The sequence below is a fragment of the Ascaphus truei genome, chromosome 21 (genome assembly GCF_040206685.1).
Source record: "Ascaphus truei isolate aAscTru1 chromosome 21, aAscTru1.hap1, whole genome shotgun sequence".
Taxonomy (NCBI): Eukaryota; Metazoa; Chordata; class Amphibia; order Anura; family Ascaphidae; genus Ascaphus; species Ascaphus truei.
The window spans coordinates 19,155,922-19,170,164 of NC_134503.1; the positions used below are offsets into that span (position 1 = coordinate 19,155,922).

Genomic DNA, 14,243 nt, shown 5'->3' on the forward strand with positions numbered 1-14,243 from the left:
ATGTTTTGTAAATTGTTAGTATTATTTCTATTTTGCGTGTTGTACTATTAAAATCCATTTGTTCTTTGATCCAGACTCTTTATGCTTTTGTACTTTGTTAATTACGATTCATTTTGAGTGCTTATGGGGTTTCTGTTTGTCTTTGTGTGTTTACATATTCATATTTTCCCCAGCACCATCAGTCACCCTAGATTATTTTGTTATATTCTGTACATTTTGGATTTATTTAGACAGAGTTTTGTTATCGGTTATTTATTATTTATTGGTTTTGTTGCGCTACACCGTTTTGTGTGTGTTATATATATATATATATATATATATATAAAGAAAAGAGAGAGCGCACGCCCCATAGTGTAAAATTGTACATTTATTGGAAAGGAAAGAAAAGGGGAAGAATATCACTCACAAGGGTAATAAAAATATAGGCAATTGTGATCATATATCGTCACCGCTTGAGTCTCCACGTGTGGTCCGCGACGCAATTCTCACTCAACAGTGCCAAGGGGCGGCGGTATTCGGAAGGCCAAAGGTCACTGCTTCAGGTCCTCCAAACAGTCTGTACGGAACCTCAGCAGGGTCTCCAGCCTTTGTGAAAGTCGCCCGTCTGCGACAAAACACATCAGGACTACTTCATGACAAAGACATCAGGTTCAAGCCAAAACACGCGCGGAGTAAAATGTGTGGCTGGAAACATCTCTCTCTTTTCTTTTTCTCTTTAGGTTTCTAATTGGATTTGGTTAACCCTCCTGAGAGCAGCCGGAGACCCCCTTACCGGATCTATTATTCATCACTTGCTGGACTTTTCAGAAGGACTGGTTCTTATACTATTACTTTTTTTAATTTGTTTGTTTGTATGTGATCACATCATTGTGTATATGTTTCAATTAGTTGATTTTATTAGTTGAATAGCACATATTTTAGCACTCATTCATAATAATTCATTAATCACTTTCTCACATTATATTAGTGTGGCACTACTTTACATGTTTTATTATATATATATATATATATATATATATATATATATATATATATATATATATATATATATAAATATAAATGAGAAGAAAAAAGCGCCCAATCCTAGTGCATTACTGTGTAAAAAATGGTTTAATTCCCAATAAAAGGCTTATAAAATGAACTCACAAACATAAAAGATAAAAAGCATTGTATGAGTAATACTCATGCTCCAAAGGATCTGTAAGCGCTGCTGCTCTGCTACTCTGCTCCGTGACACCACCGCATCCAGTACAGCCCTCGTGTATCTCTGCCAGCAGGAACTCACGTCATCAGGCTCCTCACAGTATTCTTTCCCCAGGAACACACCAGGTTTCAATTCTTTTCCTCGTAACCGAAGGCCTCAGTGGGTTTTTACTATCTTTATCCAATGTCTTTCGCAGTTACATTGATAATCCCCACTGCATCTCTCCTGTTCTGTACTGGTAAAGAGATGATGATGCTGTTACTAGCCCAAAGTGTATGCCAGCCAAGTATCTGATAAGCATGCGTTTCACGTGGCCTGAATCTAAAATAAGCTTTCCATGCACCAATTTTGCACCACAAAAGCAATTGGGCTGGTAACAGCATCATCTCTTTACCAGTACAGAACAGGAGAGATGCAGTGGGGATTATCAATGTAACTGCGAAAGACATTGGATAAAGATGGTAAAAACCCACTGAGGCCTTCGGTTACGAGGAAAACAATTGAAACCTGGTGTGTTCCTGGGGAAAGAATACTGTGAGGAGCCTGATGACGTGAGTTCCTGCTGGCAGAGATACACGAGGGCTGTACTGGATGCGGTGGTGTCACGGAGCAGAGTAGCAGAGCAGCAGCGCTTACAGATCCTTTGGAGCATGAGTATTACTCATACAATGCTTTTTTATCTTTTATGTTTGTGAGTTCATTTTATGAGCCTTTTATTGGGAATTAAACCATTTTTTGCACAGTAATGCACTAGGATTGGGCGCTTTTTTCTTCTAATTTCTATGCAGGTGGAGAGGGAGGTCGTTGTGCCCTTTAAAGAAGCTGCCTTATTCCTGTCAGTGCTTTTCTGTTTCTTGCATTTTTTGGACTTCATTTGGACTTCAAAGGATTTGTGACAAAAGTTTGTTATTGGGTCCACAGCACATCTTTTTATAACTATATATGCATTTGGTGAACGTATTGATTGCACAGTTAAATATTTTTGTCATTTAGGTTTTTTATACATTTATACATTTTCTGATCATTTATTATTATACTATTGCTGTCACACCATACCCAAGCGCAGTCCTTTTCTGTATATATATATATATATTTATATATATATTTATATACCAGCTGATATACCCGGCGTTGCCCGTGATGTAATGTTCTGCCTCCCCCATCCTCCCTCTCAACTCCCTTCCCCCCCTCTTCACAGCTGTTCAGGCTTCCCCCCTTCTCTCCTGACTCCCTCCCCCCCTCTCTCCTGACTCTCTCTCTCCCCCCCTCTCTCCTGACTCTCTCCCCAACCCTCTCTCCTGACTCCCTTCCCCCCCTCTTCACAGCTGTTCAGGCTTCCCCCCCTTCTCTCCTGACTCCCTCCCCCCCTCTCTCCTGACTCTCTCTCTCCCCCCTCTCTCCTGACTCCCTCTCTCCCCCCCTCTCTCCTGACTCTCTCCCCAACCCTCTCTCCTGACTCCCTTCCCCCCCTCTTCACAGCTGTTCAGGCTTCCCCCCCTTCTCTCCTGACTCCCTCCCCCCCCTCTCTCCTGACTCTCTCTCTCCCCTCCCTCTCTCCTGACTCCCTCTCTCCACCCCCTCTCTCCTGACTCTCTCCCCAACCATCTCTCCTGACTACCTCCCCCCCCTCTCTCCTGACTAACTCCCCCCCCTCTCTCCTGACTGAATACCACCCCCCGCCTGTCCGCTGTGCGTCGCAATCTTACCGGGGGCAGCTGCAGGAGGAAAGGGGTCCTTTCCGGAGGCTGCCTGCCCACTGCCTGTCCCCCCGCCGGGGAGGGAAGGGAGCGTTGGCGGCTGGGGCAGGAGGGCCGTGCCGCGCTTCCCCTCTGTTCGGGAGCCGGTGGGGGGGAGGGAGAGGGAGAGAGAGGGAGAGGTAGAGAGAGAGGGAGAGAGAGAGAATTGGGTGACGTCATAGAGCGGGTGACGTCATAGAGCCACCAATCTGATTGGCCAGAGGCTGAGGACCAATCAGATTCACCGCAGCTAGTACCAACCTTTCGATTTTATATATTAAGATATATAAATGCCAGCAAAGAAAGAGGAAAGGGTCCCTGTATAAGCACTCAAGCAAAGGTAATATATAAATTGATTAATTAAAAGAACATGAATTACACAAAATTAAATAAAACAGTCCCCAAGGTATCCCTACACCATGAAGTCTGACCTAAACATAGATTGAGATTACTATAATGTAATATGGTATATGGAACACACATAAACCATATATGATATGCAGAGCAAGAAAAACAAATGTTTAACCTGCAAAGCAATGTGTAGACCAGCCGGTCAGTAAGGAATTCTATGTAAGGTAGCTGAATGCTCTGACCAAATAACTGCTGACAGAAGATTTAACCCCTAATGCAGTACCACTCAGTTAACCACTCAATCAGCCACAATAAGGCAATACAAAACCTGAAAACCACAAGCAAAAAGCAAATGCAGAGTATACTTGCAAGTGATCATATGTTTGCAGAGCAAAAAAAGTCCTGGAATGGTATAGGTTGCAGATTGGGGTGTCCAGCAGGGGTTCACACTGAAGTGTTGGGGGTCCAAGGGGAGTGCAAAAAACCACAACCCCGACGTACGTTTCGCACCCTAGCTTCGTCCGTGTATATATATATATATATATAGTCATGGTATGGAGATTTGCACTCACGGTTTGGTTAGAAGGCAGATGCTTGTCCCATATGTAGCATATAGACGTGTGGTAACCAGGGGATCCTGATGACCAAAGAAGACAGCACACCGCAAAGATGATATCAAAAAAGTGTATTATGAAACACAGGGCCGCCAACGTTTCGGTCCTCTCAATGGGACCTTCCTCAGGGCTCTGCTGTCTTCTTTGGCCATCAGGATCCCCTGGTTACCACACGTCTATATATATATATATAGTTGCTGAATGTTTGCTAAATTGTAAAATTGTAGACGCATTTTGCCACATTATTATCTTTTTGAGGCTTGGCAAAAAGTTTCACAAGGAAGCGAAATTCAGAAACATAAATGCCAAAAACATTGCAACAGATTTGAGGGCAGTGTCACACATCTGTAATTAAGACATTCCTTAGTGACTGTACTGTAGTAAAGTGGGAGGTGAATAACAGGCCATTGTAGGTGTATTGTGCCATGCTGATCACTATATATAGGGCGAGAGAGTACTATCACTCTAGAGCGAGTTTGTATACTTCCTATAGTAGTGACTAGCTGAGAGCTTCTACAACACAGCAGCTTAACCCAACAACGAACAAGACAAGACAAGACAATCCTAAGGAGACAGAAGAGATAACGGTAAGAACGTTTTCTCTGTACGGTTTTGTAGAGCGTTTTGCACACAACCTGTGATGTCAGTTGGCTGGCAGAGTCTTCTAGTTATGCACATTCTACGCTGGACGAATGGCCATGGTAACATCTCATGCAATTCTCCCACGTAATAAGGGTATTTATTATTCATATTCATTATAAATTGCGTGTTTGTTTATAAGGCACCAACCTATTCTATAGACGGGGATAAATTGCACTTACATAGTTACATACAGGCCCGGTTTAAGGACATTCACTTTAAGTACACTCGCGAGTAAGTACATATCGCCCAATAGGCAAACTGCAGCTCGCGCATGCGCCTGTCAGCACGTCCTGAACAGCAATACTGGCTCATACCAAAGCTGTGTGCAAGCGGGGAGACTATAGAGCCTGTTACAAATGCATTATTTACATCAGTTATGCACGTATATGATGATTGCAGTACAGTACATGCATCTATAAGTGGGAAAAAGGTAGTGCTTCACTTTAAGTACATTTTCGCTTTACATACATGCTCTGGACCCATTGCGTACGTTAAGGCGGGGTATGCCTGAAGTAGATGAGGTTGAAAAAAGACATGCGTCCATCAAGTTCAACCTATTCTAAATTTAGACGACAGATACTTTATCTTATATCTATACTTACAGTATATTGATCCAGAGGAAGGCAAACAAAAAACCTCAGTGACATATCGACCAATGATATCTTAAGGGGAAAAATAAATTGCTTCCTGACTCCAAGAATTGGCAATCAGATTACTCCCTGGATCAACATCCTTCCCATGTTTACTTATTTGTTGTATCCCTGTATATATTTCCTTTCTAAAAAGATGCCCTACCTTTTTTTGAACAATTCTATTGTATCTGCCATCACAGTCTCCATATGTAATCAATTCCACATTGTAACTGCCCTTACTGTAAAGAACCCTTTCCTGCTGTGAAATGTCCTTTCCTTAAGGAATACCCCAGAGTCCTTTGTATTGTCCCTGGGATAAATAGTTCTTTGAAAGCTTCTTGTACTTTCATGTACAAGGAGATAAGGATAATGTTATCTGTGCAGTGATGCACAGATAACATTATATAAGATAGCGACACAGAACTATGTAAGCAAGTACCAACACACTGTACTGATTTGTATAAGTATACGTATGCGTCTGATTCCTGAATCGTAAAGTTGTTGATAAATTTAATGTAAGCATTTTGCCACGTTCTGGCCAAATAATCCCTATAAATATGGCCACCAGGGTCACAATAGAAAGGTATGATCAACCGATGATGTCCCTGCTTTTCTATTGGTCATCGAAGCCAAATCTGACCCGGCAGCCATATTGTTCTAACCCGGGAAATGTGATGTTTTTATCTATGAACTCCACGGGATCCCCCCGGAGTTATGAAGGTAACAACAAATACTTGAAACTACCAATAATAAACAACGTGCTTCGGTCAGATGCAGCATTGTTGAATTCCTCCATCTCCTGAGGATAAAAGCTGTGTAAACAACTTGAGACAGGCTACAGACAGCAGTCTAATAGCAGCACATATATTTATTTACAAAAGCATCCAAGCCAGTGGTGGGATTCAGACTGTTCGCACCGGTTCATGCGAACCGGTTACTAAAATTTCACAATTTTGCCAAACCAGTGCTTAATTCTCTTACCTGTGGCGGTGGGCGGCCACGACACGTGACGTAACCACATCATGTGACGTCCGTTGCTATGGCAACCAGACGTTACGTGATGTCACAACATTAAGCGGCATCGCATTGTCATGGCAACCATTTTGAGAAGATATGCAGGGAAAAGATGCTGGAAGATGACTCCCGCCACCCACCACCAAGGTAAGAACCGGTTATTAAAAATGTTCAATCCCACCACTGATCAAAGCTTGTGGTTCCTGTAATGAGACACATAAAACAGTGCTGTCCCCATGTTGGTAAGAAGCAGGTATGTTAACCTGTACAGTGAGATTTAAAAAAAACTGCTCAGAAAACAAATGACAGATTTAGGTATATATTGAAACCTACTAAGGCCAACATTTAGTGCCCATCGGGTATCTGTATAATAGTGTGATTAGGTTTATTAGCCCAGGGAGAAAAACGCTTAACTGGAAAAAATCCCACGATGCACTGCAGTAGGGATTTAAACACGCCCTAGTGTCTAGAACATACAACGTAAATAATGAATGGGTCATTGAATTGTATTGTATGTCTTTATTTATATAGCGCCATTAATGTACATAGCGCGTCACAGCATTAAGCACCCGCTTGGAGTGAGCTAAATACAAATGAAAAAAGACACAGCACTTCCCGTATGTAGGCTTAATAATAATTAGAGAGATGCGTTCCCATAGGTATAAAAATGAAAAAAAAATGTAATGGAGAAGATACAAAGGCAGGTAGCCCACACCTACGCGTTTCACGCCGAGGCGCTTTATCAAGGTTAAAAAAGACACACATGCCGGAGTGTTGTTAAATTCTCAGTACGTGCCATTTGTATTAACCTGTACAGTGCCAGGTATCCGGCCGCAGAAGAGTGCCATCAGGTATTTCCACGTCACGTGAATGCTAATGGTATGGTCACGTAACGTGATCAGACCCCATATGCAGGAAATAAAAGTGGGGGGGCGCATCCCTTCCGTTTTGGTCATACTAGCCACTCCAACATACAGTAGAGTTCAGTCCAATCAACCCCTGAAAAATGTACATTTGCCATTGACGTACCAGGGCACGCTAAAGGTTAATGCGGCATTTCCGCTTGGCGTTTAAAAACTATTTTTTGGCCTGGGTAGAAAGCAGGGGGTCTCCGTAGCTACACAACATTCATTTAAACTCTGCGGACCCCCTGCTTCTCAGATATAGACGTCTGAAGGGGCTGCTAGTAGCAGCTCCGGCTGGACCCCCAGTATGGCCGTTTAAAGGTCCCGCATCCTGCCTGCCACATCATTTATTGCTGCTTCCTAATGGCCCGGCTGACCTTTAAACAGAATTGAGATACCGGCAGCACCTTTAGAGGTACTTCGGAAAGCAGGGGGTTCCCAGAGCTGAAATGATCATGGTTCAGCTCCGGAGACCCGGGGCTTAACCAACTTACTAACAACTGTCCTGTTAGCACAGACGGTTAATAGAACAAATGTATGATTTAGATGATTAGTAATGCAGAAATGTGACACAATCTATCTGTTTGCAGAGGCACAAATGTGACATGTGAGATCTCAGACAGGCAGCCGCACCTGTGTGTGTGTTTTTTTATTTTGTGAAGATATCTTCCCCACACTGCACAGCCGCATGTGACGTCTGCTTTCATCGCAAGAGTTTTTTTCCCGTCTCATTGATTTTTTTTAAATTCTGTATTTTGTTCCTAAAAAAGTATCCCCAAGCCGAAATAATCTGGCTGCTAAACCCCTCTCATTTACTGACATTAGCTGACCTCAAATAATCTTAGCGGCTTATTTTAAGTTGAGCTGTTTATTTGTCTACCTTAAAAAAAAACAAAAAAAAAACAGGAGTGCTGGGTGCAGCTACTTGCTGGGGAGCGAGGAATTAACAAGTGAAGGAAAACCTAAACTATTATAACCATGCTAATAGCAAAGATGTGCCTGCTTTTCATTTTTTGGGGAAATGAGTTCCTCGTTGAATTTACAATACAAACGTGCACTCTTGATGTCTCCTCTCGATGATGTTCCTGCTTTCTATTGGCTGCTGGGGCAAAGCTGTCCACTGCTGCCATATTGTGTCCACCCTGCAAGTATTCTTCCCCAGTGGAGAAACTGTCGGTGTCTGAGGGAACTGGTGGCCGGGGGAAAGTTGATTGTCTCCTGTTTTGGGTATATGACAAAAAAACTCCCTGCCCCCAGAAAAGGAGCAGTGCGGACCACTTCTTTAACTAATAACGATTTGTATTTATGCTACATTAACAGTGTGCATTATGGTTTACATAAATAGAGCAATTCAGGCATATTGACTTCTTGCCTGAGGAGCTTGCAATCCTTGCTTCATGAATCATGCAGGCATATACTGACTTATCTAAGGTGTTATGGTCCCCTATCTGTTCCATGACAGTGATGCCGCTGATGCATTGTAAACCTACCGACGACTCTCACATCCACCACCAGTTTAAGTTCTTTCAAATCTAAAGCTGTCACACATTTTAATCTGGTCTGTAACTGTTTCATACGCCCATAATATATATTTTCTTTAACTGTGCATGCAGTGTCTTGTATATAATGTATACCCTGCTCATTTATGTAACTGTATTTATAACCATGTATTATTTGTCTTAACTCTGTGCCCAGGACATTCTTGAAAACGAGAGGTAACTCTCAATGTATTACTTCCTGGTAAAATATTTTATAAATAAATAAATAAATTATAAATAAATGTACTGATCAAAAGACATTGTAAGCTGATTAAAGCAGTGCATTGCAGACAGCTCTGGTAGAGGAGGGGTTAATGATGAGGCTACTCCTCTTTCAGAAGGACATCCAACCAAGAGGTCAACTGTCATTGGTTTGCAAGAATATTTTAAAGAGATTACACATTTATTTTTAAAGTTGCCCCTGCTTGGACCAAAATTAACCAATGTTGGTGTCATGTTTAAGGTGCTAAATCACAGTGAGAAAGATATCAACCTTCAAGGGACAAAATCAATGAAAGATGGGGGTTTTGTGCCATTTTAATGGAAAGTGCTGGTTTTTAGCAGCGAGATTACCTTAAAGTCACTTTTGAAGCTAATAATCAAAGGACTGATTCCAGTTGAGACTCACAAATAAGAATAGGAGTTGACTGGGTGATTAATGTCTCCATTAGAAAAAGGAAGTGCTTCTGAGTATTTGTAACTATTATTTAAATTAGTTTATAAACATGGTAAGCTGATACCTGGAGGATAGGAGTTGATTACATTTTGCTCCTCCCTCTTATCTCAACATGAGTTATAACAATGACCTGTCACATCACCATATATAGAAATATATATACATTTTTGTATTTATGAAGCTATGATGCTCTACATATGTACTGTATGGTGATCCTCAACAAGATGATAAACAATGATGTAGTCCACTTGTTGTGTCAACCCCCCCTCCCCCAAATAGAGCAACACAGATTGCTGCTGTGAAGCAACAATACCCAACATTTGTGACATTTATTATGGAATTTGAGGTTTCTGTAGTTTTTTTGTGCCGGTTTCAGACACAAATATCCTACAAATTTTGCCACGGGGATCCCCAATAGAAAGCCCTGACATCATCTACCGATGTCGCTTCCTTTTTTTGGCCGCATCCCGTGGGGCTGACCCAGACTGCCATTTTCTTCCCCCGTAAAATATTCTTAACCCCCAAAATACCTCGAGAACCCGGGGAGTCGACAGAGGTCAGAGGGCTAGAATCAGGCCGTTGATTCAGGTAATTTATATATTAAGGTAAAGGAACGGTCATTTTATTGTTTATATTCCCTTATCGGATTTTTTGTGTGTTCATCAATATATGCTTTAGATATTGAATTTATGAGGTTTTTTTGCAGGTGCAGGATTTAGTCTCAATTCCTTCTTTTTCTTGTTTTAGGATTCAATATTTTATTTAGTGATTCACCTAGCACCTCATTATGATAATATGCATTGATTGGTTCATTATTATAGTTAGGGGATAGCTTGAGCAAGTCTTTACTTATTTATTTTTCTTCTGTGCGCGTAATTTACAAACCAGCTTAACAAAGACACAAACAGCGCCGCCTGCTGTTTTAAGTCAGTAACTGCTCTTGCCAAATGTGCTGATGTGAACAGTTAGGTCTCTTGGTGTATAACTGTCCTGTTCTACCAGGAGACAATAGATAATTAAATGTAATCGTTGAGGGTTTGTGGTGATTACAATAGGATAGGAACTTGAATGTCTTTTTGCCTAAATGTTTCGTCATTACTGGACAGGGTAACACAAATATCTAATCTTTGATTTTCTAAAGGTGGTAACATGAGCAAGTTCGAGCTAGCGTTTCTGGCTGCCCATAATACTTATCGGGCGAAGCATAAGGCGCCTCCTCTACAACTCAATCGAGATATCTGCAACTCAGCACAAAAGTGGGCTGATTATCTACTGTCCATCCACACCATGAAACACAGCGGAGGTCAATACGGGGAGAACCTGTACATGATGAACAACCCCAGCGCCAGACAACTAGCAGGTATATGATTCCTACTATCAAACTTACTGTTCTGACTCGTGCACACTGTGGCTAGTGAGTAGAGGCAGACAGCTCAACTCAATTCCTATACAATAAAAGAGGGAGGCTTTTATTTTCTGAAATGTTTATTAGGTGAACAAAGCAGAAATAAAAGGGCACTAAAGTATTGTGGAAATACACAGTAAGGGTTGGGAACATGTAAAGGGAATAGGTTTAGTGCTGGCAATAGGGATAGGTAAAAAACAAAGGCTTCTCATGGAGAAACAGAGGGAAAACATTGCTGTAGCGAGGCACACTCTGAAAGGACAGACCATGACAAAATCAGAAGGGGAAAAGGAGGCAGGACTGTACGAAAAGGCAAGGGGAGGAGGAGCAGCCCAACTCAAAGAGATGAGAAGGGGGATTGCCAGGGCAACAGCAGAAATAGGAGGTGCTGAAACAGACAGAGGACAGAACACCTCCTTCTATATCTATATGTCATTAGAGAGCAACGTATGCTCACTGGTCTACAAGGGCAACCGTCACACACCCCTAGAGGGGAGTTAGACAGGGAAACTGCGTCTTTAAGAAAAGGGTCCCACTCCCCCAGTAGGAATCAGAGAGTCTGTGGAGCTGAACCTCATTAATATCAGCTCTGGGAATCGTCTGCCCCCGAGTTACTTACATCAGAATGTGCTTCAGGTCTCTCCTGCATGTTTAAAGGTCCCGCGTCACATGGGCCAAGAGGAAGATGCAAGAGATGATGTTGTCGTTTCCTATTGGCCAATGGGACCTTTAAACCTCCATGTTGGGTGCCCAGTCAGAGTTGCTACCGGCAGCACCTTCATAGATAAGCATCTTGGGAAGAAGGAGGTTCCCAGAGCTGAAATTAATGTGGTTCAGCTCTGGAAACCCCCTGCTTCAAACATGGCAGAAAAGGGGCAACACTGCTTTAAACTGTAATACGATGCAGATCAGTTCCAAATATTTCCTTTTTTCCCCATTTATTAAGGCAATGTGGCTGTGGATGCCTGGTACAATGAAATCAAGTTTTATAACTTCAGCAAGCCTGGATTTGCAAGCAACACAGGTAAAGCGTCATCACAAGGAATCCCCAGAGCTCCAAATTAACTAAACACTGCTAAGCGTTCATATATCTTAAATGGGGGATGGGACTGGAAATATACTAGTGTTATCGACATTTAAATGTAGGGGTCGTGGCTAAAAAATAAAAAAAGTTGACCACAACTGTTATAGATTGTCCTTTTGCGCCCTCTACTGGTGAGATGTGAAATTGGCACTTAGGCACAGATGCATCAAACTCTTAAATATGAATTAATATCGCACCCGGTCACAATTAAATGACGCCATTTTTACCTTCATGTTATGGCACGGGTGCTCAACATTGCTTTAAAAATGAACCAGGTGTGATATGGAGTAAAAATTGTTATACAGTAGCTATACGGTAATGAACTCCACAGAGAATAGGCATTAATTACTGCTAGCGATGCATTAAAGAGGGCAATGTTACATACTTATACCACTGGGTTATGTAATAATATATTAAACACCCTATGGCAGATAAACATTAACCCCTTTGATGTCTGGGTCATAAGATCAGATTGTAATGCTTAGTACATAGGCCCCTAGGTGCAGTAAGTTTACATGAAATAAACTTCAATACTGTACTTTAGTACTGTATCCCTAAATGTCATGGAAAAGAAGGTTAGCTTTATCAAACTCTCCTGACGGGTGAGAAATAAACCTTCACCAGATTTATGAAAGCAAAGGAATCGGTTCTGACCCAGTTTTTCAAGAGAGGGACTTTGATACAGCCAATTTTGACGTATTTATGACGTTCTTATGGCGCACATAACTGACGAATGCTCGCCATTTTGTTTATACTTAACGTTTGCATATGTGCGGCTGGACAAATTCAGTTATAACAGATCTTAATCGGTCCTACATTGGCACATCAAGAAGCATGAATTTGTTACTCTTCTCTATATCACTTATATGACAAAATTGCCTTTAGCAATTACATTGTTTCAGGGAAAAAATAGAAAATATGATTTATTTTATCAATAAACGAGAAGTATTGGCCAATATGACCCTCTGTCTTCTCTTTTGAATCTCACAGGTCACTTCACGCAGGTCGTCTGGAAGGCCTCCACGCAGCTTGGAGTGGGACTGGCCACCGATGGCAAAGGAGTTTTCTATGTGGTCGGACAGTACAACCCACACGGGAATGTCACCAACCCCGGCTACTTTCAGAAGAATGTCCTGCAGTAGGGAGCAATTCCAGGGTGGGGTTCATAATAACTCCACTGGTTAGCTCTCGAACCCCACATTCCTAAACACATAGGGTTTTTATTTGCTGTACACTGTATGGTGGAGGGTGGTTGTCACTTTTTACTGTGCGGCTGGGCCAATCTCCACCCTGTCTAACATTCCCGCCTCCCCACAAACTTTAATGGACTCCTCACTGTCAGGCTGGGCCGTATTCTAACCTGAGCCACACTCTATCCTACAACGAGCATTCTTGTTTCAACATTGTCCATCGTTTCTTCTAGATTGTAATCTCTCACAAGCAGGGCCCTCATTACCTCTTTGTATCTGTGCATGTTTGTCCTCACTTGTATGTAACCGTTTATGTAATATACATAGCTCTGTACCCCCTTGTACCACGCTGCAGAATATGTTAGTGCTTTACCAATAAATGACAATAATAATATAAAAGTTGAAGACCTCAGATTTTTTTCTCTGCTTGCAGTTGTGTTCCTAACCGAATATCTGACTATCATACCTAACCTGCCTTACGTTGTCTTACCCTTTTACACCTTCTCTGCTAGATGCTACTGTCTACCTTATCTCTCTGCCTTTGCCTTGTGTCCCACTGCACGCATTCACTCAGTGTGCTCCAGCTTATTGTATCTCAGTGTACACATCGCCCAATATTTATTGAGCAATCTTAAGTCACAAAACCCCTTCCGGCGGACAAGTAACAAAGTTCCCGTATTATAATAGTCAACTGTGGGTGCACAAATACCCTGGTGTGAGATATTAATACTTACCCGTACTGTATCTCTTCTGTCAGCCATAAACACTCACATGCTCTTCAGTGGAGGGTGATGTGTAGACTGACAATGAGGTGTATAATACCTCTATGCTAATTGGAGAATTGGTAGGGGCTCTGTCCTGAAGGGAGGAGCCATACACCTCCAAGGAACTGATCAGTAAAGCAGAAACCAGGCGAGCCAAAACCTACCCCTATGACGGAATTTATCATTACCACTATAATTTTTTACCTTCTATAAACCAGGTGGTTCCCGGAGCTGAATCCCGACACTCAAAGCTCCGTGGACCACACGATTGCAAAGATATATATATATATATATATATATATATATATTTTTTTTTTTTTTTACTTTTGCCAGTACTTGCAAGAATAAAGAAAGATGGCAGCAGTATCACCCAATCAGAAGCTGCAATGTCATCTCGCAATTATTGCACTGCCAGGGTGAGGCTGACCCTGTGGCCATATTGTTTGTAAGGGAATTTCAAATTAAATACTAGCAGGTTCCCATCGCTT

At 41.9% G+C, this 14,243-nt stretch overlaps 1 protein-coding gene across 2 annotated transcripts in view; it reads left to right on the plus strand.

The window, feature by feature from the left end:
- Positions 1-13,390, plus strand: part of LOC142472282 (Golgi-associated plant pathogenesis-related protein 1-like) — a 64,686-nt gene extending 51,296 nt beyond the window's left edge. The window contains exons 2-5 of one of the 2 annotated variants that reach the window (XM_075579254.1): positions 4,454-4,492; positions 10,454-10,672; positions 11,664-11,741; positions 12,792-13,390. In XM_075579254.1, the coding sequence (XP_075435369.1) occupies positions 10,462-10,672; positions 11,664-11,741; positions 12,792-12,943 (441 nt within the window). In that variant the 5' untranslated portion in view covers positions 4,454-4,492; positions 10,454-10,461 and the 3' untranslated portion in view covers positions 12,944-13,390. Of the gene's footprint in view, positions 1-4,346; positions 4,493-10,453; positions 10,673-11,663; positions 11,742-12,791 lie in introns of those variants that run through there. The other variant, XM_075579253.1, reaches the window with a different exon arrangement.
- Positions 13,391-14,243: the final 853 nt, after the last annotated feature.